Source organism: Salvelinus namaycush, chromosome 7, assembly GCF_016432855.1.
Source record: "Salvelinus namaycush isolate Seneca chromosome 7, SaNama_1.0, whole genome shotgun sequence".
NCBI classification, from domain to species: domain Eukaryota; kingdom Metazoa; phylum Chordata; class Actinopteri; order Salmoniformes; family Salmonidae; genus Salvelinus; species Salvelinus namaycush.
In genome coordinates, this window is record NC_052313.1 from 48,024,147 (window position 1) to 48,050,027 (window position 25,881).

At 41.1% G+C, this 25,881-nt stretch overlaps 1 protein-coding gene across 1 annotated transcript in view; it reads right to left on the reverse strand.

Annotated features, from left to right (window-relative positions):
- LOC120050762 (multidrug resistance-associated protein 4-like) overlaps window positions 1–22,700 on the reverse strand; it is a 39,042-nt gene extending 16,342 nt beyond the window's left edge. The window contains exons 1-11 of the mRNA XM_038997319.1: window positions 22,627–22,700; window positions 14,199–14,309; window positions 13,544–13,664; window positions 13,151–13,375; window positions 12,974–13,063; window positions 12,304–12,467; window positions 11,768–11,893; window positions 4,839–5,088; window positions 4,618–4,725; window positions 1,917–2,006; window positions 33–224 (exon numbers count right to left, since the gene is read on the reverse strand). Of these exons, the coding sequence (XP_038853247.1) occupies window positions 33–224; window positions 1,917–2,006; window positions 4,618–4,725; window positions 4,839–5,088; window positions 11,768–11,893; window positions 12,304–12,467; window positions 12,974–13,063; window positions 13,151–13,375; window positions 13,544–13,664; window positions 14,199–14,309; window positions 22,627–22,700 (1,551 nt within the window). The remainder of the gene's footprint in view (window positions 1–32; window positions 225–1,916; window positions 2,007–4,617; window positions 4,726–4,838; window positions 5,089–11,767; window positions 11,894–12,303; window positions 12,468–12,973; window positions 13,064–13,150; window positions 13,376–13,543; window positions 13,665–14,198; window positions 14,310–22,626) is intronic.
- Window positions 22,701–25,881: the final 3,181 nt, after the last annotated feature.

Below are 25,881 nucleotides of genomic sequence, written 5' to 3' on the forward strand. Positions count from 1 at the left end.
ATACCATGAGAGCTCCATTCAGTGCGTCTTACCCTCTTGAGGGCGCAGGCTCTCAGGACCTTCTCATACTTCTGAGGATGGAGCTCTTTGCCAAACAGGATGTTGCTGCGGATGGTTCCAGGGAACACCCAGGGCTGCTGAGAGGCATAGGTCAGCTGACCTTTGACCCTCAACACCCCCTTGTTATGAGGCAGCTCCCCCAGGATAGCGCTGAGCAGAGAGGACTGTGGGAGATGGGAGGGTAAACAAGTGAGCTGGCTGATATGGCTTACTACATATTTTACTATATGTACTGTGCATAAGGCTGTGGCGGTCACGAAATTTCATCAGTCGGTGATGGTCAAGCAAATAACTGCCGGTCTCACGGTAATTGACCGTTAATTAACGTAAACACATTTAGCATCTCCTGGCTTAAACACACAGCCTACAAGCCACTGATGCAGACCGTTGGAACATCTACATTTTAAAAAGTCGAATAAATCCATGTAATATAGCCTACACCCTCACAATAAATCCATTATTTATTTTAGACAGGTCTAAAGAAACATGATATGAAAAAATGTAGTCTATTTCAGAAGAACAGAATGGCATACTCTGAGTTGTCCTTATGTTAGGTCCTCATCTGGCTATGCCATATGGCTGTGGGCTACACTAGTTCATTTAGCAGACAAGATTTGATTAGAATTCCGTGGCATTATTTTATAGTATGAAGAATACAATTGAACAAAGATGAATAAAATATAATATTTTCTCCAAACGATTTGAAGGAGTGCGCACATGCGGCTATTCCGTGTTGAGCGGTTAACAAAGATAGGTACTCCTATATGCTTAATATAGAATTATTAATGTAACTTTACCTGTTCTACAAATGTTGGACTATATGTTTTGAGTTTGAATACATTGTAAGGCTGCATGATGTGACTCTACTGATGATTTGAAAAACGTTGCATGAAAGGCATGAGCTCTGCTTTGTTTTTTTACACAGGCTGTACACACTTCATCACTCTCATTCACAACTTGACAAGCACTTGATAATGCCTCGAATTTCCCGGCGGCATTCCCCTACATCCCGTGCAACTATGATTACAAAAAGTGATAATATATAAGTGATAGGGTAATATTGTCACCCATCTTGATCATCTTGATTTAACATTGTCTTTACATATACTAAAGCTGTCAAGACAAAGGGTGGCTACTTTGAAGAATCTCAAATATAAAATAAATGTTGATTTGTTTAACACTTTTTTGGTTACTACATGATTCCATATGTGTTATTTCATAGTTTTGATGTCTACACTATTATTCTACAATGTAAAATAAAGAAAAACCCTGGAATGAGTAGGTGTGTCCAAACTTTGACTGGTACTGTATGTGTGAAATGTTGTTTTTATTTAAAATGGACCATTATCATTAATGGTTAATTAACAAATTAATGTAATCTATGCACTTAAATAGCGAATGGAGGATGCTTTCCCGTGGTTAATTTTGTTGGTCAGCCAGGTAGGCTATACTCCTGTTGTAAAGAGAAGCAATGTGCTTAATATTAGGAAAGTTGAGAAATAAATACAGTAGGCCTAGTCTATAGAAAGCTGATGGGATCCTCTTTTTAACAGAGGCCACCACTCTGTTTTCATGTGCAATTGCATAGCCTATAGAAATGTTGAGCTCATGGGCTCTCATGAAGTGTTAGATTACATTTTCGATACATTTGCATTGATGTCAGAGTGATTAGAGGGACAATAGAGTACCAGGCAGTTAGTAAGTTTGGTAGGCTACTAATGACCATCAGAGCTTGGAGAAGCCTAGTTCCTGTGACTAAATGGTAACGTGGACATTGACTGCCTTCATAACTCGTGACCGCCGGAGTGGCAGTAATATGGTCACCGTAACAGTCCTAACTATGCATGACCTCTGACCTTTCCAGCCCCCACAGGTCCAATGACAACAACGAGTTGTTCCGATTTCACTGTGAGTGACAGGTTCTGGAGAGACGGGGCATCCAGACACTGTGGTGATAGAAGGGAGGGACATTTCATAGCAATTCATGAAGTTACCACACAGGACAGGCGTCTTCTTGTTTTGTACAGTGCCTTCGGAAAGTATTCAGAACCCTTGACTTTTCCCCACATTTTGTTAGTTTTGATAGGATTGGATTTCTGAACTTTAAATGTTATTAGTCATTAGTTGTAATAGAGACCTGAGGGGTGCCAGTTTATGGCCTGTATCACTTAGTTTCCTGCCTAGCAATAAAGATGCAATGTTTGTTCAGATGTGTAGGAGGAGATTCAGCATAGGAGAACGGGTTAAATATCAGTGCGTGTGTGAATGTCTTTGTCTAATGCAGCTGTATTGACCCTCGGAAGAATAAACTTGGTTTGAGCTTTCATAGTGTCCGTAGAGTTTTTACTCTGAGAATTAAAACATAACAGTTTTCAGCCTTATTCTAACATTGTTTAAATCGTTTTTCCCCCCTCATCAATCTACACACAATACACTTTAATGACAAAGCAAAAACAGTTTTTTGGAAATGTTTGCTAATTTATTAAAAATAAAAAACTGATATTACAAATTCTTATTTACAATGACGGCCTTCCCCAGCCAAACCCGGATCACCGAATGGGCGCCGCCCTATGGGACTCCCAATCACGGCCGGATGTGATACAGCCTGGATTCGAACCAGGGACAGTAGTGACACCTCTTGCACTGAGATGCAGTGCCTTAGACCGCTGCACCACTGGGGCTACAAGCTTGGCACACCTGTATTTGGGGAGTTTCTCACATTCTTCTCTGCAGATCCTCACTAGCTTTGTCAGGTTGGATGGGGAGTGTTGCTGTTGGAGTGTTGGGAGATATTTTCAGGTCTCTCCAGAGATGTTCAATCAGGTTGAAGTTTGGGCTCTGGCTGGACCACTCAAAGACATTCAAAGACTGGTCCCGAAGCCATTCCTACATTGTCTTGGCTGTGTGCTTAGGGTTATTGTCCTGTTGGAAGGTGAACCTTCTCCCCAGTCTGAGGTCCTGAGAGCTCTGGAGCAGGTTTTCATCAAGGATCTCTCTGTACTTTGCTCTATTCACCTTTGCCTCGATCTTGACTAGTCTCACAGTCCCTGCCGCTGAAAAACATCCCCCCTTCATGATGCTGCCACCACCATGCTTCACCGTAAGGATGGTGCCAGGTTTCCTCCAGATGTGACGCTTGGCATTCATGCCAAAGTGTTCAATCTTGGTTTCATCAGACCAGAGAATCTTGTTCCTCATGGTCTGAGAGTCTTAGGTGCTTTTTGGCAAATTCCAAGCGGGCTGTCATGTGCCTTTTACTGAGGAATGGCTTCCATCTAGCTACTCTACCATAACGGCCTGGATGGTGGAGTGCTGCAGAGATGGTTGTCCTTCTGGAAGGTTCTCCCATCTCCACAGAGGAACTCTGGAGCTCTGTCAGAGTGAACATCAGGTTCTTGATCAGCTCCCTGACCAAGGCCCTTCTCCCCCGATTGCTCAGTTTGGCCGGGTGGTCAGCTCTACGAAGAGTCTTGGTTATTCCAAACTTATTCCATTTAAGAATGATGGAGGCCACTGTATTCTCGGAGACCTTCAATGCTGCAGACATTTTTTGGTACCCTTCCCCAGATCTGTGCCTCGACACAATCTTGTCTTGGCGCTCAATGCACAATTCCTTCAACCTCATGGTTTGGTTTTTGCTCTGACATGCACTGTCAACTGTGGGACATTATATAGACAGGTGTGTGCCTTTCCAAATTATGTACAATCAATTGAATTTACCACAGGTGGACTCCAATCAAGTTGAAGAAACATCTCAAGGATGATCAATGGAAAAAGGATGGACCTGAGCTCAATTTCGAGTCTCATAGCAAAGGGTCTGAATACTTGTAAATAAGTAAATAAGGTTTTTCTGTAGATGTTTTAAAATACATTTGCAAACATTTCTAAAAACCTGTTATCACTTTGTCATTATGGGGTATTGTGGGTAGATTGCTGAGAAAAAATAAATAAATCTATTTTAGAATAAGGCTGTAACGTAACAAAATGTGAAAAAAGTCAAGGGGTCTGAATACTTTCTGAAGGCGCTGTATATCAAAATGTGGACATTTGGGCCTCCCGAGTGGCGCAGTGGTCTAAGTCACTGCATCGCAGTGCTAGAGGCATCACTACAGACCTGGGTTTGATCCCGGGCTGTATCACAACCAGCCGTGATCGGTAGTCCCATAGGGCGGCGCACAATTAACCCAGCGTGGTCCGGGTTAGGGGAGGATTAGGCCGGGGGGGGGGCTTTACTTGGCTCATCGCACTCTAGCAACTCCTTGTGGCGGGCCCGGGTGCCTGCAGGCTGACCTTGGTCGTCAGTTGAATGGTGTTTCCTCCAACACATTGGTGTGGCTGGCTTCCTGGTTAAGTGGGCGGGTGTTAAGAAGTGCGGTTAGGCGGGTCATGTTTCGGAGGACGCACAACTCGATCTTCACCTCCCGAGCCCGTTGGGGGGTTGCAGCGATGAGGCAAGATCGAAATGAAGGAGAAGATTGTAAAATACAAAGAAAATGTAATATTAACCTTTTATAAAACATGTGGACATTAAACATTTGACCCTGCCAGAATATTCACCTTGTCCCAGTAGCAAATTAAGTCCTTGATCTCAACAGAGATCTCTTTCTTTTCCTCCAGGGTGAATCTCATGTTGGGTCTCACAATCTCATCCAACAGAAGGAAATGCTGTGGGTCAACAGAGAGATGATTCAGCCAAACAAACCTTACTAAACTACAATAACTCATTGCACCTAGGTGAGGCACAGCAGCCATTTTGTGCCAGATGATCTATAGAGTACCTTGATCCTGCGGATACTGATGATGGTCTCGAACACCTTCTCGATGGCCAGTGGGAAGAAGAGGGTCACTGTGAGCTTGATGGCACCATACAGAGACACTGCCACAAACACCCGGCTGGCTGAGATGGTGTTCCCCAGGAGGACGTAGACGGCGAAGGTGATGAAGACGATGATCTTACTGGCCGCAAAGAAGGAGGCCATGTTTAGGCCTCGCAGGAAGGAGCTCGACATGATCTTGGAGATTTCTTTCCTGAGGGAAGAATGAAAGTGAAGTTTTTCAATAATAATGCAATAAAACAAAACATTCTGTTACACATCTGTTAAATTCAATGGAGTCTTTATAAATCTTTCCTTTAACCTATAAAAGTCTAAGTCGTTGGGGGAGGTTCTACTAAGTTAACATATGGAATTGTTTTAAGATGGTCATACTATACGGATCATTTAGCTATTTGATTTTGAATTTTAAGACCCCTTTAGGTACAGTGGGGCAAAAAAGTATTTAGTCAGCCACCAATTGTGCAAGTTCTCCCACTTAAAAAGATGAGAGAGGCCTGTAATTTTCATCATAGGTACACTTCAACTATGACAGACAAAATGAGAAAGAAAAAAATCCAGAAAATCACATTGTAGGATTTTTTATGAATTTATTTGCAAATTATGGTGGAAAATAAGTATTTTTGTCCTAGACTTAGCACTCCGATATCGCTTGCCATGTGGTAGTAGAGAGAACAGTCTATGACTGGGGTGGCTGGGGTCTTTGACAATTTTTAGGGCCTTCCTCTGACATCGCCTGGTGTAGAGGTCCTGGATGGCAAGCAGCTTAGCCCCAGTGATGTACTGAGCCGCACGCACTACCCTCTGTAGTGCCTTGCGGTCGGAGGCCGAGCAATTGCAGTACCAGGCAGTGATGCAACCAGTCAGGATGCTCTCGATGTTGCAGCTGCTGTAGAACCTTTTGAGGATCTCAGGACCCATGCCAAATCTTAGTTTCCTGAGGGGGAATAGGCTTTGTCGTGCCCTCTTCACGACTGTCTTGGTGTGTTTGGACCATTCTAGTTTGTTGGTGATGTGGACACCAAGGAACTTGAAGCTCTCAAACTGCTCCACTACAGCCCCGTCGATGAGAATGGGGGCGTACTGGGTCCACCTTTTCCTGTAGTCCACAATCATCTCCTTAGTCTTGGTTACGTTGAGGGATAGGTTGTTATTCTGGCACCACCCGACCAGGTCTTTGACCTCCTCCCTATAGGCTGTCTCGTCATTGTCGGTGATCAGGCCTACCACTGTTGTGTCGTCTGCAAACTTAATGATGGTGTTGGAGTCGTCATGCAGTCGTGGATGAACAGGGAGTACAGGAGGGGACTGAGCCCCTTTGTTGAGGATCAGCGTGGCAGATGTGTTGTTACCTACCCTTGCCACCTGGAGGCGGCCGCCAGAAAGTCCAGTTGCAGAGGGAGGTATTTAGTCCCAGGGTCCTTAGTTTAGTGATGATCTTTGAGGGCACTATGGTGTTGAACGCAGAGCTGTAGTCAATGAATATCTTTCTCACGTAGGTGTGCAATAGAGATTGCATCATCTGTGGATATGTTGGGGAGGTATGCAAATTGGAGTGGGTCTAGGGTTTCTGGGATAATAGTGTTGATGTGAGTGGGGCAATAGTCATTTAGGCAGGTAGCCTTTGTGTTCTTGGGCACAGGGACTATGGTTGTCTGCTTGAAACATGTAGGTATTACAGACTGTCAGGGACAGGTTGAAAATGTCAGTGAAGACACCTGCCAGTTGGTCAGTGCATGCTCGGAGTACACATCCTGGTAATCCGTCTGGCCCTGCGGCCTTGTGAATGTTGACCTTTTTAAAGGTCTTACTCACATCAGCTACGGAGAGCGTGATCACACAGTTGTCCGTAACAGCTGATGCTCTCATGCATGCTTCAGTGTTGTGTGCCTCGAAGCGAGCATAGAAGTGATTTAGCTCATCTGGTAGGCTCGTGTCACTGGGCAGCTCGCGGCTGTGCTTCCCTTTGTAGTCCGTTATAGTCTGTAAGCCCTGCCACATCCGACGAGCATCGAAGCCAGTGTAGTACGATTCAATCTTAGTCCTGTATTGACGCTTTGCCTGTTTGATGGTCTGTCTGAGGGCATAGCGGGATTTCTTATAAGCTTCTGGGTTAGAGTCCCGGTCCTTGAAAGCGGCAGCTCTAGCCTTTAGCTCAGTACGGATGTTGCCTGTAATCCATGGCTTCTGGTTGGGGTATGTACGTACGGTCACTGTGGGACGACGTCATCTATGCACTTATTGATGAAACAAGTCACTGATGTGGTGTATGGATGCATCAATAGATTTTAACAAAGGTTTTTCACAGATAAAGAAAAATGGAAGAAGAACTGCAGAATGACTATTACAGCTTTTGTGCACTTTGCTGCAGCCAGGAATATGGGAGGTAGAATGTTTTGGGAATGGGAATTCCACAAATGCCCCAGACATTCCACTAAAAGCTACCATAGAATGTAACATTCAATAACATTCAGAGACAAAAACATGCAACTTCTCCTCATGTTAAAGGCCAAAGAGAAGCAGAAAGAAGACTACGATACGACCAGGTCTCATGGCTGGATAGTGTTGGCTGTTCATGGTGAGAGGGATCAGGGGACCAGACCTGTGATGTAACTGAAAGCTGTTTGCTGGCAGCTGGTGAAGTCAATGTGGTTTTGCTCCCTCTGTGAGGCCCTGCTAGGGGTGCCTGGCCCTCAGCCAAATACTATAAACCGCACATGCAGACACGCATATGTGCCTTCAGAAAGTATTCATACCACTTGACTTGACTCCACATTTTGTTGCATTACAGCCTGAATACAAAATGGATTACATTTTGACAAAGTGAAAACATGTTTTAGAATTTTTTGCTAATTTATTGAAAATCAAATACAGAAATATATAATTTACATAAGTTAATACTTTGAAGAACCAACGTTGGCAGCGATTACAGCTGTGAGTCTGTCTTTCTGAGTAAGTCTCTAAGAGCATTCCACACCTGGATTTTGCAACTTTTCCCATTATTCTTACAACATTTTTTCATGTTCTTTCAAATTTGTTGTTGATCACTGCAAGACAACCATTTTTAGGTAGATTTAATTCCAAACGGTAGCTCGGTCACTGTCTTCTTGGTAAGCAACTCCAGTGTAGATTTGGCCTTTGGTGTTTTAGGTTACTGTCTTGCTGAAGGGTAATTCATCTCCCAGTGTCTGGTGGAAAGCAGACTGAACAAGGTTTTCCTCTAGGATTTTGCTTGTGCTTAGCTCCATTCCATTTCTTTTTTATCCTGAAAAACTTCCCAGTCCTTAATGATTAGAAGCATAACCATAACATGATGCAGCCACCACTATGCTTGAAAATACAGAGAGTGGTACTCAGTAACGTGTTGTATTAGATTTGCATCAACAGTCTTCGACAACTCATCCACATTGTCTCTGTAATTTACACCGTCATGCTTTGCCTTCATGGCAATCGTGTAGGCTACCTCAGGCTTCAGCCTGCGCTTCAGAGGGTATTTCTGTGTGGGAATTGTTGCTCATTTCAATCAAATAATTTCACTATCCATGGCATATTTTTTAATTCCTGGTTTCTGAGCCGGTAACTGTAGGCTATTCAACAAGTGGAATTATTTGTGGAAATCGATGCAAGGGGAGGACCCCGAATACTCGGACGGATCATCATTGTCCACTGTATTTCAATTTGCAGGGATAGCTACAGGCTACTTGCCCAGCCGACACTTGTCACTGAAGTATCACTGTAGCCTACTTTTGTTTCTCACATGTCCCTGGCGGCATTTTGATTCCCCCATCATGCTGCCACGTTTAGCCATCTAATATATATATATATATATTTAGGTATTTTTCTCCCGACTCTACTGACGAGTATTTTTATCTGCTCGTACAGGAGTAATAGAGGCCTAGTGCACTAATTTGGTGGATTTATTTTTTATATAAAACTATGTTTTCATTGTGATTTATCATGGGGTGCTGCAGCACCCTCAGCACCCCTAGTTCCCACAGCTATGACTGGCTATCAGATCTGGATGGATCATTGTAAATGCACGTTTACTAAAATCTCCCTTAGCCCAGGGCTAAGGTGCAATATGAACGTGCCTAATATGTTGTCTTGTGTCAAACTTTATTTTTCAGGAAGTACACAGAGATATATCCTCCGCATGGACAAGGTCGCATTGGCTATATGCTGCTGGTAGTGGCTCGCAAGTATAATCCATGCTTAGCCTATTATCTGACGATATTCATCGTTACTCATTGTCACTTCATTCTTAAGTTCTGCACGCAATGCATAGTCATTATAGCGTAGTCTTCTTTGTAGCGGATATCATGCCTGCACAAACCAATACAATCAAATGTTATTGTCATATGTACAGGATAGACATTCAATGACATGCTTACTGGTGGCAATCTTGTTCACTCATCATAGGGCTATGCCAATTTGATCATGTCATGTTGATCTAGCGCAGTGTAGGCATTACGTATGGTTTCAGGTGTGTAGACCACGGGCCTACTCTTTCCACATGTTGTGCTGTTTCCTCTTCCCTCGCTATTGCTCTCTCCTCTCTATTAAGTCTATTAGAATGTATGGAACGCCATAACGTCGGCACGTCTTTCATGGTCGTGCCCGGCCGGCCGTGAGCACTCCCGTACACTGGTCTACACAGGCTGATTGCTGTCGTGCTGTTCACAGCTATATGATTTGGATAGGAGTGAACTCCGAACTAAGGTGCAGGAGTAATTGCCATTACAATTATCAAGTGCCCCCTCTGCTGTCAAGGCAGGCAATATCAACACCATTTGCTAAACAACATGCAATTTAGCTATCCTCTACAGGGAAAATGGTGCATCTATGCTGTTGCTAGTGGCTCAACGAATGGAACACTATATAACACTGGCGTGTCATCCATGGTCGTACCCCGCCGGGTATGAGAATTCCCGTCCACTGATCTACACAGACTGAGTACTGTTCAGAGCTACTTGGCTGCATAGGAGTGGGCTTTACTAAGCTGAACTCAAGAGAACTTGTTGAATGGCCTCATCGACAATCCATCGCAGCAATCGTGGTCTGTAAGCTAGTCATTCATATTTGATTTTAAGTAACCTTGCTCAAGTGAAGCTTTGCAACAGTAGTCATTTGATCAATTGATTCATCAGCGACTCAAATATGTCATCCATGCTTTATGAGCTCAGTAGACCTACTGCTGCCTTTAACTCTTGGCATTTTTATTTCATCTCATCATAAACAAAATGTCTTCCGTTTGCTTGATATCAGCCCCAGCAATCAGTTCTCCTGGACTCCTGACTCCAATTAGCTTTTGGAAAAGTCATTAGCCTAGGGGTTCACATACTTTTTCCAACCTACACTGTGTATGTTTACATTATGTATTCAATATAGACAAGAAAAATACAATAATTTGTGTGTTATTAGTTTAAGCACACTGTGTTTGTCTATTGTTGTGACTAAGATAAAGATCAGATCAAATTTTGTGACTAATTTATGCAGAAATCCGTTTCATGTTAATCATGCATATCGCTTATGGAATGTGTGGCTGGGTAGACATACACGCAGATGTCTCATTTCATCCAGAAACATTCCATATGATACTGTCCAATACAGCATAATTACCGGCCTCAAACTATTCAATAAAATTCCTTATTATATTCTGTCTCTGTTGTCATGTTAAGCCTGTACTCGATTGCAGGTAGCCTAGTGGTTAGTGCATTGGGCCAGTAACCGGAAGGTTGCTGGATCGAATCCCTGAGCTGACAAGGTAAACATCTGTCATTCTGCCCCTGAGCAAGGCAGTTAACCCACTGTTCCCTGGGCGCTGAAGACGTGGATGTCGATTAAGACAGCCCCCCGCACCCCTCTGATTCAAAGGGGTAAATGCAGAAGACACATTTCAGTAGATGAGATTCCAGCAGGGGCGCAGCCGGTTTGGGTTCCGTGTTACGATCCTAACAATTTACCTATGGATTTTCTTACAATCCTAATGATACGTATGTTCAACCTATTGGCAGGTATCTGGCTCCATAAGCGCTCCTTGATGTAGCATGGGCAACATTTTCCATCTCCTCAAATGTATCTGCCGTTGCGAATGTTAAGACCACTCTGTGAGGTACATCAATCTACAGGTTGAACATGGTGATATTGTAGACTTCTAAATTGATAGTGCAGTTTGTTTAGGTGATTTTAGAGCTAACTAGCTACTTTACATGCTGATATTGTCTTTGATATTACTGTGTGTAGCTACATGTGCTATCTAGCTAGCTAGCTAGCCAGCCCATAGAGAGAGCATTGCATTGTGGATTTTGTAGTTGACTTGAGCTGGAACAGATTTACACAATGATTTTCCATGTTGCTACCAACAGTACTTTAACATTAGTTTACAAACAATATTGTTCTCACATATTAGTGTTATTTAACAATGTAAATTAAAGGAACGAGGGGTTTTGGGTGGATTTCTCCTTTAAGTTGAACATGTGCTCTTTATGACAGAATGTTAAAATTAGGTGAAATAAGTTACACTACCCAGAAGGTATTCATTTGGTGGAACGACCCATTTACTTTCTGGTCTTCGATATTCCCTCTTGAAAACAACAGGTGCAAACATGCAAAAAGTTATTTTCAATTTAAATCAATACATATTTATTCTCCCATAGGGGAAATTCATGTAAAAATATAGCTGCAAACAGCCATGGCGGGGTTCAAGCACCATGGCTCCACGGCACCACCATCAAGACAAAATGGACTGTACAAGGAATGCGAATGTTAAAGGGATCAATCCCATCTAGCTGGGGGACCTTGGTTTATCATACCATTTGTGTATCTAGCTAATAGAAATAAACATATACCATTTATGTTACTACTGTAGTTTTTACCTTCGGACTTCATTGACGAGTGCTGAGAAGGGCTTCTCCCAGGCATACATTTTGATGATCCTGATTCCAGACACCACTTCATTCATGGTGCGTATTCTACTGTCTGTGAGGACAGCAGTTTTACTCCTGCAAGGAAAGGAGTTCACTCAGTCAATTCAGACATATCTCCTTGTGAACAAAAACTTCTGACGTTTCCTGAGTTTAATGAACCGATGGCAATGTTTACAATTAAGATAACTCTTTCGTAGAATCAGAGAAGGCTGCATTGCTTTAAGGTTTCATAACGCCTAACTTTTCTTCACACGTGCTTGAAGTGTTCCAAGAGGTAATCATTACAGTCAAAACTGAAAAGGGGTTTAAAACATGGACATCATTAACATATAGGTTGACCTAAGGTAGCTCTATGACATAATCATTGAAGCATAGGAACCACTCACTGAAACATGTTGGCCCCTACAGATAAGAACAGTCAACTTCTACTAAGACCCCACTCTGACTGTAAATTCAAGTCATGTCATGTAACGTATGTAATTCACCTGAGGGAGCCAAAGAGCTTTCCAAACATGGTCTGTAGTGGCATAAGGAACAAAAGGACAGCCACGCCTGCCAGGCACGACGGGCCAATCTCATACCACAGGAGTATGATAACCACCACAGCCTGCAGAGGTGCTATCCAGAGGTAGTGCAGATTGGTGGTCACCTACAAAGACCAGTAATCCTTGGTTAATTTAGCTGTTACATAATGTTTCTAAGTAGTTGCATTTAGCACAACATAGATGATATGATCCTTCGAGCTGGATTCATGACCTAATACAACAGGCCACGCTTGTCATAATCTTTATACCACCGAAGAAGCTGCATGGGCTCCCCATGTTATATACATTTATATTCTTTCAGTCTGGTTTGAGTTTAGCATCGAACTATTGTAAACATTTGTGCTAAGCAACCATCTGCATTTTCCATTCATCCATGACTTTGTTCTCTCCGTCTGGATTTAACTTATGTACTTTTAACTTATGTACGGACAGGATGACAAGACAGCTCAAATATTGGTGCATTCCATTCCTGTACATTTGATGAAGTGTCAATTGTCATATAAGCTACAGCCATACTCTTCAGAAACCTATGGAATGAACTGAGGGAGATGATGTGCTCAACCATTTCATCCAAAGTAACCGCATGTCTTCATGCACTTCCTGCATTTACCTCATCAAACCTGTTGACATCGTTGGATAGCAGGTTCACTATTTGGCCCGTGGTTGTTCTTCCCATTGCTGCACTGCTGAGACACAGGGCCTATGGGGGAATTCAATTTACTAGTAAATTGTTCTTAAAGATTTTAATTTGTATAATGCTGTATGCAAGTATGCAGCGTAGAATGACCTTCTTGTAGATCATGTGACACATGGCCACTCGTATCTTCATGCCGGTCCTCAGGACGTGGTAGAAGTAGAGACTTTGGAGGACGGTCAGTGCAACGGTGGACAGAGAGACACCAGCAGCGTAGCCAAAGGCCTCATAGAGTGCGTCCATATTATCAGGATCGTACTTCTCAAAGTATTGGATCAGCTTTCCCAAGAACACTGGCTGGATCACCTTAACCACCTCCTATTGGGGGAACAAGAGAGAGGTAGAGCGATTTCAACCTGAACTCAAATCCACTTAATTACACTGTAAAAGCTGACATATATGGATAGATAACCCACTCACCATGTACCGTAGGTACATAGATCAAATGTTCTTTTAAAAAACAGGCAAACGTATATTTCTACATACTACAGTGAAACTAAAGATCCCCAGCACTGCGTAGGGTTTCCCATAGCACTTCACGATGGCTTTGGTGAGTTTGGGCATCCGCAGTTCCTTGGCAGCCATTTGAACCTCCTTATCCCAATGTCTGTAAAGATTAGCACATTGTTAGATTATGATCAGAAAACAGAACACAGGCCATTGATATTTTTGTAATCTCTACCTGGGGCTATTTGGAGCCTAAATACACAATGGTGCTAAATTCAGTGGTATAGCATAAAACTCCAAATGGAGCCAGGGAAAGTCATCAATCAACGCTCAGGAAACAAAACAAAAAAAGACCAACAATACAATAAGGGATGTAAACAATGAAGAGGGAAAGGGCTAGGCTAGGGGATAGGGCTAGGCTAGGGGATAAGGCTAGGGGATAGGTCTGGGAGATGGGGATAGGGCTAGGCTAGGTGATAGGGCTAGGCTAGGGGATAAGGCTAGGGGATAGGTCTTGGAGATGGGGATAGGGCTAGGGGATAGGACTAGGGCTAGGCTAGGGGATAGGACTAGGCTAGAAGATAAGGGGATGGGGCTGGGGAATAAGGCTAGGGGATAGGGCTAGGCTAGGGGATAGGGCTAGGTTAGGGGATAGGCCCAGGGAAAAATAGAGCTGGGCCACAGTATGTCATACCTCTGTAGTTCCTCTCCCAGGCCCTGAGAAGCATCATCGGGAAGTACTTGGTACATGTCATCTTCCTCTAGCCTCCGCTTATTTCCAATACTGAATAAAGGGGTTACCCAACTGATAGAGAAGAAAAAGGAGGGGAGAGAGAGACAGAGCAGGTTAATTAACCAATGTATCAATTAACCAATGCAATAGCCAATTAACCAATGCATTAATTAACCAATGCAATAACCAATTAACTAATGCAATAATTAACCAATGCACATTGAGGAAAGAGAAAACACAAAACAGGAAGTGGATGTGTATGAGCAACATTTAATCCAAGAACCCCAACGTCAAAATGCACTGTACTCAATGTTCTGCTTTATGTTTTTTATTTGATTAGGATATACATGTAGTAGGAGGGCCTGGTTTGTTTGCACTGCCCTACGACAACTTGGTTGAAGAGTAACAAATTAGATGTACCTTAAAAAGATAAAGCTACTTATTTATGAATGTGTTAACCAATAGCTCATTTGCTTTAGTTGTGTCAGCTAACTTTACGTGACCTCAGCCACTCTCCCTCAGCAGTGTCACTGATATAGGAAATAGTATGGAACAAAGAATATCCTATTACAGGTGGCAACTGTAGCGTGATCAATATGCATGCAAGAACAATGTTTTTACATCTAAATGCAATTTATACAATTGTATAAATGTCGACAGAACACGTTTAGTTCGACATGGTGGGATCCATTTGTTGGTAAAATGTATTTATGGGAAAATATTGATATAATAACCATCATATCGTAGTAAATTTGGAGTCACGAGATGATATGTTGTGTGGTCCTCCCACTACGACGTGGGAAAGCATGCAGTTTATTAAACTACAGATTAAATCAATTATGATGAACTTCACAGGGTGGTGAATGTGTAAGGTGATTCTCCTTTCCAATAAATATCGAGGGTCTTATTCTGGTGACATGATGATCGATGCTTGGCTGCCGTTTGACAAATACAAATAATATTGGTTATTCATAATAATCTCATAATGTAGGTAGACTACCCACACTGCATCAGCGAGCTGTTGGTTAAAGCACATGTGCCAAGACCAGAGTGGACACATTTGTCATATAACAACAGTTGTGACAAAACCATCAGTAGTGTTGATAAATGTGATGGAAACCCAATTAACTTGTATTTTTCATTCAGTACATGGAAATTGAAAGGCAAAAGTTATTGTTATGTGCACTATGTCCTCACACAGCCTTTTATCCGCAAAAAGTCAGTTTGATGGAAACATCTCAGGTCTAAAATGCGCAAAGTGTTTTATAAAGATTTTTGAATATTCCCATGGAAATCTGTCACTAATTGGATGGAAACCTAGCTACTGTTACCTTGTTTTTCAGCTTGAAAGAGCATTGCAACTGGTTGCCTCCTTCTAGACTGAAGCAACGAGCAGTGTGGAATGGCACATTCAGATGTGGATGTGTCAAATCACAAATCTTCATCTTGCTCAAAACAACCAGTTCATCATACTGTGCATCAACACTGTGCAACATTCTCTCTGAACTCTAGTAGTGCTTTATGACACATGGGATAGAAGGTTAACTTTTTGACTGACCTGTGATCAGTTTGCTTGCTTTGCTCTACTGATTTTGTGGTGTTTCCTAACCCCGGAAAACACTGAATGGATAATCAGGCAGCATTGAATGGATAATCTGGGGTCTGTGGCCAGCCGCACCACTTAAACTGAAGGACGAGGCTGGAGAAATGGAACCGCTCTCTCAAATATAATAGATGTGGGTCTATGCATGGAGTGACAGTCCATGAGATATTTTGAAGCTTTACATTGATTGTTTACAAAACTCAAAAGACAACAAAAATATAAACAAGAGCAATACAACCATATGTTGGGTTATGATGATAATTGAAATGAACATGTGACAGCAGAGAATATCCAGATAGTGGTTTTTTAAAGAGACTGACACATGGAAAATTCCACCGAAAAACTATTGTTGAAACAGTGCATTCGGAAAGTATTCAGACCCCTTGACTTTTTCCACATTTTGTTACGCTACAGCCTTATTCTAAAATGTATTAAAGGACCACAATACCCCATAATGACAAAGCAAAAACAGGTTTTTAGACATAAAAAAATAAATAATGAAATATCACAATGCTTGGACACTTTTACTGATAAAGAACAAACCCGCTCTGTAAAGGGTAGACTTATGTAGGACAATTCATGTACCCTACGGGAGATCCTGAGCAAAACAAATGAAGGTGAACACGGTTTTGACATAGTGGCTCTTGATCAAGGCTTTTGACTTCCTCTCGCGAAAATACTTATGGAACGCTATGGCAGCCTATGGGTTCCCAACAAGGTTGATAAACATGGTGAAATGTCTGTATGCCAAGTCTGTATGCCAAGTGAACAGTAAATGGCCACCTGACAGAGGATATGATCATAAAGTGCGGAGTTAAACAAGGTTGCCCTTGCTCAGCCCTATACAGTATGGCTATAAGTCCAAAGGGTGTATTATTAGATCAAGATAAAGTGTTGAGTCTAGGATACGCCGACGACGTGACTGTTCTTGTTCACACACAAAAAGGATTTTGACATTGTCAGAGTACTTTTGGCATTATGAGAAAGTATCTGCTGCAAAGCTAAATCAGGCCAAATCAGAGGCAGTATAGACAGGAAAACCTGAAAAGAAAACTACTTTGGATATAGAGGTAAAGAAACAAATCAAAATATTGGGATTGATTCTGTGCAATAAAGAGTTTGCAGAGAGAAATTGGGAGAAAAAGAGTTGGAAGTGAAAGAAGAAGTAAATAAATGATCAAACCGAATTACCAACTTCAAGTCAAGAATCACTGTCAACAAAATGTTTAACCTATCCAAAGTGATGTTCTTGAGTACTGTATTTCCTCCCACAGAAAAGTGTGGGAAGAAATGAAACAAAAAATGTTGTTGACTGAGGGCCACCTGCGTGCCGCAGTGGTCTAAGGCACTGTATCGCAGTGCTTGAGGTGTCACTACAGCGCTGGGTACGATCCCAGGCTGGCCGGGAGACCCATGAGGCGGCGCACAATTGGCCCAGAGTCGTCCGAGTTAGAGAAGGGTTTGGCCAGCCAGGATTTCCTTTTCAGCTTTCAGTTGTGCTAACAATTGCAAAAGGCTTTTCAAATGATCAATTAGCCTTTTAAAATGATAAACTTGGATTAGCTAACACAATGTGCCATTGGAACACAGGAGTGATGGTTGCTGATAATGGGCCTCTGTACACCTATGTAGATATTCCATTAAAAGAACTGCAGTTTCCAGCTACAACAGTAATTTACAACATTAACAATGTCTACACTGTATTTCTGATCAATTTTATGTTATTTTACTGGACAAAAATGTAGCTTTTCTTTCAAAAACAAGGACATTTCTAACTGACCCCAAACTTTTGAACGGTGGTATATATCACACACACAGTGCCTTCGGAAAGTATTCAAGACCCCTTGACTTTTTCCACATTTTGGTAGGTTACAGCCTTATTTTAAAATTGATTAAATCATTTCCCCCCCGCTCATCAATCAACACACAATACCCCATAATAACAAAGCAAAAAAACGTGTTTTAAAAAATAAAATAGAAATTGTACATTGAAAAAGTTTTTCAAAAACTGATAGCACATAAGTATTCAGACCCTTTACTCAGTACTCTGTTGAAGCACCTTTAGCAGTAATTACAGCCTCAAATCTTCTTGGGTATGACACTACAAGCTTGGCACACCTGTATTTGGGGAATTTCTCCCATTCTTAGGGTCGTTGTCCTGTTGGAAGGTGAACCTTCACCCCAGTCTGAGGTCCTGTGCGCTCTGGAGCAGGTTTGCATCAAGGATCTCTCTGTACTTTGCTCTGTTCATCTTTGCCTCGAGCCTGACTAGTCTCCCAGTCTCTGTCGCTGAAAAACATCCCCACAGCATGATGCTGCCACCACCATGCTTCACCGTAGGTATGGTGCCTGGTTTCCTCCAGACGTGACGCTTGGCATTCAGGGAAAAGAGTTCAATCTTGGTTTCATCAGACCAGAGAATCTTGTTTCTCATGGTCTGAGAGTTTTTAGTTGCCTTTTGGCAAACTCCAAGCGGGCTGTCATATGCCTTTTACTGAGGAGCGGCTTCTGTCTGGCCACTCTACCATAAAGGCCTAATTGGTGGAGTGCTGCAGAGATGGTTGTCCTTCTGGAAGGTTCTCCCATCTCCACAGAGGAACTCTAGAGCTCTGTCAGAGTGAGCATCATGTTCTTGGTCACCTCCCTGACCAAAGCCCTTCTCCTCCGATTGCTCAGTTTGACCGGGTGGCCAGCTCTAGGAAGAGTCATGGGGGTTCCAAACTTCTTTCATTTAAGAATGATGGAGGCCACTGTGTTCTTGGGGACCTTCAATTGCTGCAGACATTTTTGGTACCCTTTCGCAGATCTGTTCCTCGACACAATCCAGTCTCTGTGCTCTACAGAGAATTCCTTCGACCTCATGGCTTGGTTTTTGCTCTGACATGGACTGTCAACTGTGGGACCTTATATAGACAGGCGTGTGCCTTTCCAAATCATGTTCAATCAAATTAATTTACCACATGTAGACTCCAATCAAGTTGTAGAAACATCTCAAGGATGATCAATGGAAACAGGATGCACCTGAGCTTAATTTTAAGTATCATAGCAAAGGGTCTGAATACCCTTTGCTATGATAGGGTATTTCTGTTTTTTCTTTAAGAAATTTGCAAACATTTCAAAAGACCTGTTTTCGCTTTGTCATTATGGGGTATTGTGTGTAGATTGATGAGGAAATATTTGTATTCAATCCATTTTATAATAAGGCTGTATTGTAACATAATGTGGAAAAAGTCAAGGGGTCTGAATACTTCGCTAGGTATGCCTACGTTGGGTTTACATACCACTATGTTCAGGCAACTGTACAAAGTTTCTAACGGTAGCTTGCAAAGTAAACATTATCAGCTAAGTGTACATCGACTCATTTCAGGAAACTAGGCATATGTCGCGCGTCACTACTTCACAGGAGAGGCATTTGAACGTAAACATATATATTTGATCAAAATGCATTTTTGACCTTCTGGAACATGTGAACTTTTCATCTGCCTTAATAAGATGAAGGAAAAAGGAAACCGCACACTGCTCTTGATAGTATCACCGATATTTAATAAGCTTACGTATCGGCCTCACGTGATACTATCAAGAGCAGTGTGCGGTTTTCCTTTTCCTTCATCTTGTTCAATTGTTTCCATGCACCTGCAAATAAGATTGCTCAGATGTGCGAGTGCCTTTTGAATCTGCTTTAATAACAAACGTGTATGCCATCTGTAAATACAAATAAAATGTTAAATTACGAGCATAGTTGGTTTAGCCCCGGAAAAAGACAGGAACCTACCTTCTAGCCATTTCTGGCTGAGATAATGGATGGCCTGGACATGTCGAGAGATGAGTTCGGATTGGACTGCCATGTAGCACGCTTCTGTCTCTAACTTGTACTATGTGTAGGTCATTATTTCTAATGTGGCTTTTTTTTTAAAGATATCACGAAGAACTGCAAAAGTGCTGCTCTCCACTTTCTGGAGGGCTGAGTTTGGAAATCAGTGGAATGCCCGGTGGAAGCAGAGTATGATAGCTAAGGAGATTGAGAAAATTCTGGCTTTTGATTGCAAATATGTGGAGGGAGTCAAAAAGAGGACACACAGGCTGTTGTATAAAACACCTTTCTCGAGAGCACATCTTCAAACTAAGGACAACCATGGCATCCGTGACAGGTTAAGAGTCTAGCTAGCTACATTTTCAGATATGACCAGTTTCAAATTGTTCAGAAAGTCGTTTTCAATGCAAGTTAAAGCCTCCTCTTAGCCAACTAGCTAACATTAGCTGGCTGGCTTGATAGCTAATGTTACATGTATGATCTGTGTCGTAATATTATTCATATCTCGGAGCCATTTGCATTGCTAGTTATAGCCTAATGTTAGCTAGCTAGTTAACATTGAACCTAGTTGGTTAGCTACCTGCAGATTCATGCAGGGTAGTAACATTATGAGTTGGGATTATGGTTCATTGTTTAGCTAGCTAGCTACATGTCTGAACAAAAGACTGCACTATGCAAGTAACCATTTCACTGTACCGTTTACACTTTCTGTGTCCTGTGCATGTGACAAATAAACTTTGATATAGTGTGTGTTTACCAGAGACGGTAATGTGAAGAACAACATGACCTGCACCAGTCAAATTAGGATATAAGGTTAGGCCAATGAGACAGTGTCCAAGTAAAAAAAAGTATCTGGTAGAATCCCCTGTTTTTATTTCATCACACTCACAATCGTAAGCTATTTTCTGCAATTAGCTTGCTATTACCTTGTAAATAATGATCTTGTTGTAAGTTTATTTTCTTGTAATAATTCATACAAATTAGCTAAAGTTAAGATGGTCAGCTATATGATATGGTCATTATTTGAAGCTAGAAACGAACCAAAACATTGTTTAGAAAGTTGTATTTAGTTGCCTGGTTTGCTACATTGACACATACTAAATTCATTGTTAAAACAGATGGGTTTATTGGTGTCATGCAGCCTGTAGTTTTTGTGTTTATACTTTTTCATAACGACAATTTCAAGTTTGATGTCGGACGACAATAGAATGTTCATGATGCCACTGTGATAACTGTCTACAGACATGTCGATAGACGCAGTATAAACCAGCCTTTAGTCTTGAAATATTTGGTTGTTCAGTACACTTCTGCACTCCCTCTGTTTAGCACATGGCCTCATGTGAATCCTTAAAGAGATGGGAAGGGCTAAGGCTTACTTATGAGGGTGTGAACTATGCTGAATGAGTGTAGACAAAGAGCTCTCCAGTAGGTGTACCAAAACATTCAAGGACCATTTTCTCAAAAGTGGGGTTACAAGTTAATCAACTTTCAAAGCAGAATTACTTTTCCATTGATCCTCTGTAGTGTATGATATACAATTTTCTAGCTCTGAGTCTTTACTTCTATCCAATGTAAAAAACACCATCTTGGCCAGGTCGCAGTTGCAAATGAGAACTTGTTCTCAACTAGCCTACCTGGTTAAATAAAGGTGAAATAAAAATAAAAATAAAATTCAAATGTTGCTACATAAGACCGAATCGAGCTGGTAGGTCACAAATGGGCCCTTCTACTGCTCGACAGGCAGAGCCCATAAATGATTGGGAAATTCACCTAAAACACTCATACTTGTCAGGTATAGTTCACTTTTATGTCACTCAAATATACAATTAATGGTGGCCAATATATCTTGAGGCTACCCTCACTTATCTGTAATTACATGATCAATTGATGTTTACTCATCATGAACATCATGCAGTTATTTGCTGTATAACTCTGATGATAGAGCTAAACGTGCACAATTGTTTGGCATGGAAAAATTGTAAATGTGTAGTTCTAACTATTCGTAGCATATCATACATTTTTCAAATTCCTGACATATTGTACGTTTGCAAATTCATAACATATTGTACACTTTGAAAATGTTTAACATATTGTACGAATTGCAATTCATAACATATCATACGAAATAGACGATGGACATCCACAAATTAATACATCCATACGAAATGTTACATATCATACTAAATGGAGTCTATACTGTAGGATTTACATACATAACCATACAAAATGATCTGAGACCAGGTTGCTTCAAGAGGTTAATGATACTGTATTACAATCAAATAGTTAATATCAACATTTACTTAACAATCCCTTAAACGGCAAGCAGTCGTCAATGGTTTTAGCAGGCAAATCAAATGCTCTGCAACTTATTGTGAACTTTTATTGATTTTCATAATAGCAAGCTAGGACTGATGGTTTGGTTAGCTAAACTATCGAGTCTGTTTGTTTGCTTGCTTATCAAGGCAACTACTGTAGCTAGCTTCTTGTAAACTTGCTAGCTACTTCAGTGCACATGCAGCAGCTACTATTCCTGGGATTCACATAAAACACACAGACACGTTACAAAGTACAGAACAAGACCAACAACATAAGATATGACATTAAGTTCAATAAAAAATTCCCACCAAAATTAAATAAAAGTGATATATAGGAAAGACACCAAGAGACAACAAAAATACTATTTACACACTATTCATATATACATATTTTTATATACAGTTAAAGTAGATCTTTAGAAAGATAGGCGCTGTGATACATTGCGTTTTTTGTATGTTTTTTAAACTAAACTTGCTTTTTGCCTGAGTAAGCAGTAACCAATGGTGCAGAGCATTCAACTCGGGGCTCTGTGTTCTCTGGAAAATAATTAATAGTTCCATAGAACGCATAGCCAGCCCCTTGTTGATTATCCCTTACTAACTGGCTACTTTCAAAATATCGAGCTACAGTGTTAACTGTAAACAGCGTTGTGTACTTACCAGAAAAACACCCGTGAAAAAAAATTGGCTGTTGTTAATGGATTAAATTGCACATCTCTCTTCAGTTGTTCCATTGTTGTGTAATGACACTATGCCAAAATGTGTAAATAAATAGACCGGTGAGGAGGAGTCTACCGTGTCCAGACGAATTCACATTCATTTTCTGTTTTCAACATCGTTTTAAGCGTTGTTTTACTATTGACAATTACAGATGATTTTGTAATTGTATATCAATTTACTATCCTTACATATAATTATGTAATCTGATTTATTTGTTTCCGTCCCTGAATTGTTTAATCAAAGTTTTCGCCACCAGCTCGTTATATCGGCCATAAAAACTACAACCGGTCTGCTTGACCTGATAAGTCTAGAGCGCATGTCCGCCCAGGGTTGCCAGGTGTTACTAAATTTACAGTCCAATGACTACTTAAAACCCACACACAAGGCCTGAAAACTTGCCCACATTTTTTTTTCGCAGCAAGAGAGGAGTTGCCACATTTAACCAATAAACAATTTCCCCATAACGTTATTGAGCGAATTAAGAAGGAATCTCGATTTAACTTCTAACGACCTAAGCAAAATTCGGTTTTCCATCAAATTAACAATTATTGCGAGCTAATGTGACTAATAAATTAATTTGAATATGTCACAAGAGAAAATATAATTTGCCCTTATTAAACTTCAAAAAACGAATGTTAGGCTATTTTCTAGCAATTGTGCCTTTAATATGTGCCAGATGTTAAGACTGCAAAACATTATAAATGGCCTATCTGCAAGATCATTTCAATAGGCATAGTCTAGGCCTACTGACTAAAATCTGGGTTTATGATTGTAATTCAACTTCGTCATGGTTCGGTTAGCTAGATGCAGGCATCGCCTTACAAAATGATATGACACAAAATTATTTTGGGCTATTAGCCCATACAAACGCACTGAACAGCAGATTCACTACATGAAACAGATTGTCCCAAAATAAAACGTGTCTGTCAGCAATTGCAACAGAACTGTGACCATAATCATAATTGATAACTTCCCATTTCCTGAACTAAACATGGCCATTAATATTTGCATAATAACACAAGGTTACAACAACAAACTGAAGTTATATGCTATTTACTAAACCCGTTTGCCAGCTCCGGGTAGGCTATACAAGTGGCACAAATTTGCAATGACTCCAGTTATATTATCATTTCCACATATTTATTGTATAAAATGGTAGGCTAGCCTAAATATGCATATAAATAAATAAGCTAATTGATGGCCAACAGATGCAAATTTATAATTCTCCACATTTAATGTCAGTTTCATTCTGGACTTTTCCCCATAACAGAAAAACGTGAGGGAGTTCATTTACTTCCATTTCAAATTGCCACTGGCGCAGCGCTTGAGATCCAAGAACTGAGCATGTGTAAAACCCTTGATCATTTTTTATTTTTTACAAGTCAGTTAAGAACAAATTCTTATTTACAATGATGACCCGGCCAAACCTTGACGACGCTGGGCTAATTGTGCACCGCCCTATTGGACTCCCAATCCCGGCCGGATGTGATACAGCCTGGATTCGAACCAGGAACCGTAGTGAAGCCTCTTGCACTGAGATGCAGTGCCCTTAGACCACTGCGACACTTGGCTCATCTGGTTTACCATATGTAAAGTTGACATTAGAATGCAGTTTATACCACCTCTGAGGGAATTTATCGTGCTTTGTCACCGTTATTTCTTGATGCGCATCAGTTCTAGCGTGTTAATATGTTTCATGGAAAAAGGGTTGGAAATAGGTGTCTCCATAATGACAATCTAAGCAGCCTACCTGCACGTGCTGACACTCCTCCGTCCTTCCCCACCACTCCCACTCACTCAGAAACAGGCTGCCTCACTGCCTGATAGTCAGCAGCAGCAGGTCACGGTGAAATATATATTTTTATGAAATTGCCGTGGCGGCCGCGTGCAATTTAGAAGCAGCCCAATGCCAATACCCGCGACATATTTTTTGAAAGTAGCTCAATGTGTTCAAAAACAGCAGACATGGCAACCCATGTTGCCGCACATGCACAGCAGGCCCGAGCTCGTTTTCCCACTGAGGTATAATAAAAAATCTAAATCAAATGTATTGGTCACATACACGTGTTTAGCCGATGTTGTTGCGGGTGTAGTGAAATTCTTGTGCTTCTAGCTCCGACAGTGCAGTAATATCTAACAAGTAATATCTAAGTTTCACAACATATACCCAAAATACACATACATCTAAGTAAGGAATGGATTAAGAATATATATACATATACACTACCATTCAAAAGTTTGGGGTCACTTAGAAATTTCCTTGTTTATGAAAGAAAAACAATTGTTTTGTCCATTAAAATAACATCAAATTGATCAGAAATACAGTGTAGACATTGTTAATGTTGTAATTGACTATTGTAGCTGGAAATGGCTGATTGTACACCCATGTAGATATTCCATAAACAGAGGCCCATTATCAGCAACCATCACTCCTGTGTTCCAATGGCCCGTTGAATAAGCTAATCCAAGTTGATAATTTTAAAAGGCTAGTTGATCATTATGAAACCCTTTTGCAAGTATGTCAGCACAGCTAAAAACTGTTGTTCTGATTAAAGAATCAATAAAACTGGCCTTATTTAGGCTAGTTGAGTATCTGGAGCATCAGCATTTGTGGGTTAATGAGCTATAGTCAATGAACAGCATTCTTACATAGGTATTCCTCTTGTCCAGATGGGGCAGGGCAGTGTGATTTGGTGGCGATTGCATCGTCTGTGGATCTATTGGGACAGTAAGCAAAATGAAGTGGGTCTAGGGTTGCAGGTGATATGATCCTTGACTAGCCTAAAATGACATACCCAAATCTAACTGCCTGTAGCTCAGGACCTGAAGCAAGGATATGCATTTTCTTGATACCACTTGAAAGGAAACACTTTGAAGTTTGTGGAAATGTGAAATTAATATAGGAGAATATAACACATTAGATCTGGTAAAAGTTAATAAAAAAATATATTTTTGAAATGCAAGAGAAATGCTATAATGTATTATTCCAGCCCAAGCGCAATTTAGATTTTGGCCACTAGATGGCAGCAGTGTATGTGCAAAGTTTCAGACTGATCCAATGAACCATTGTGTTTCTGTACGAAATGTTGTATCAAGACTGCCCAAATGTGCCTAATAGGTTTATTAATAACTTTTCAAGTTCATAACTGTGCACTCTCCTCAAACAATAGCATGGTATTCTTTCACTGTAATAGC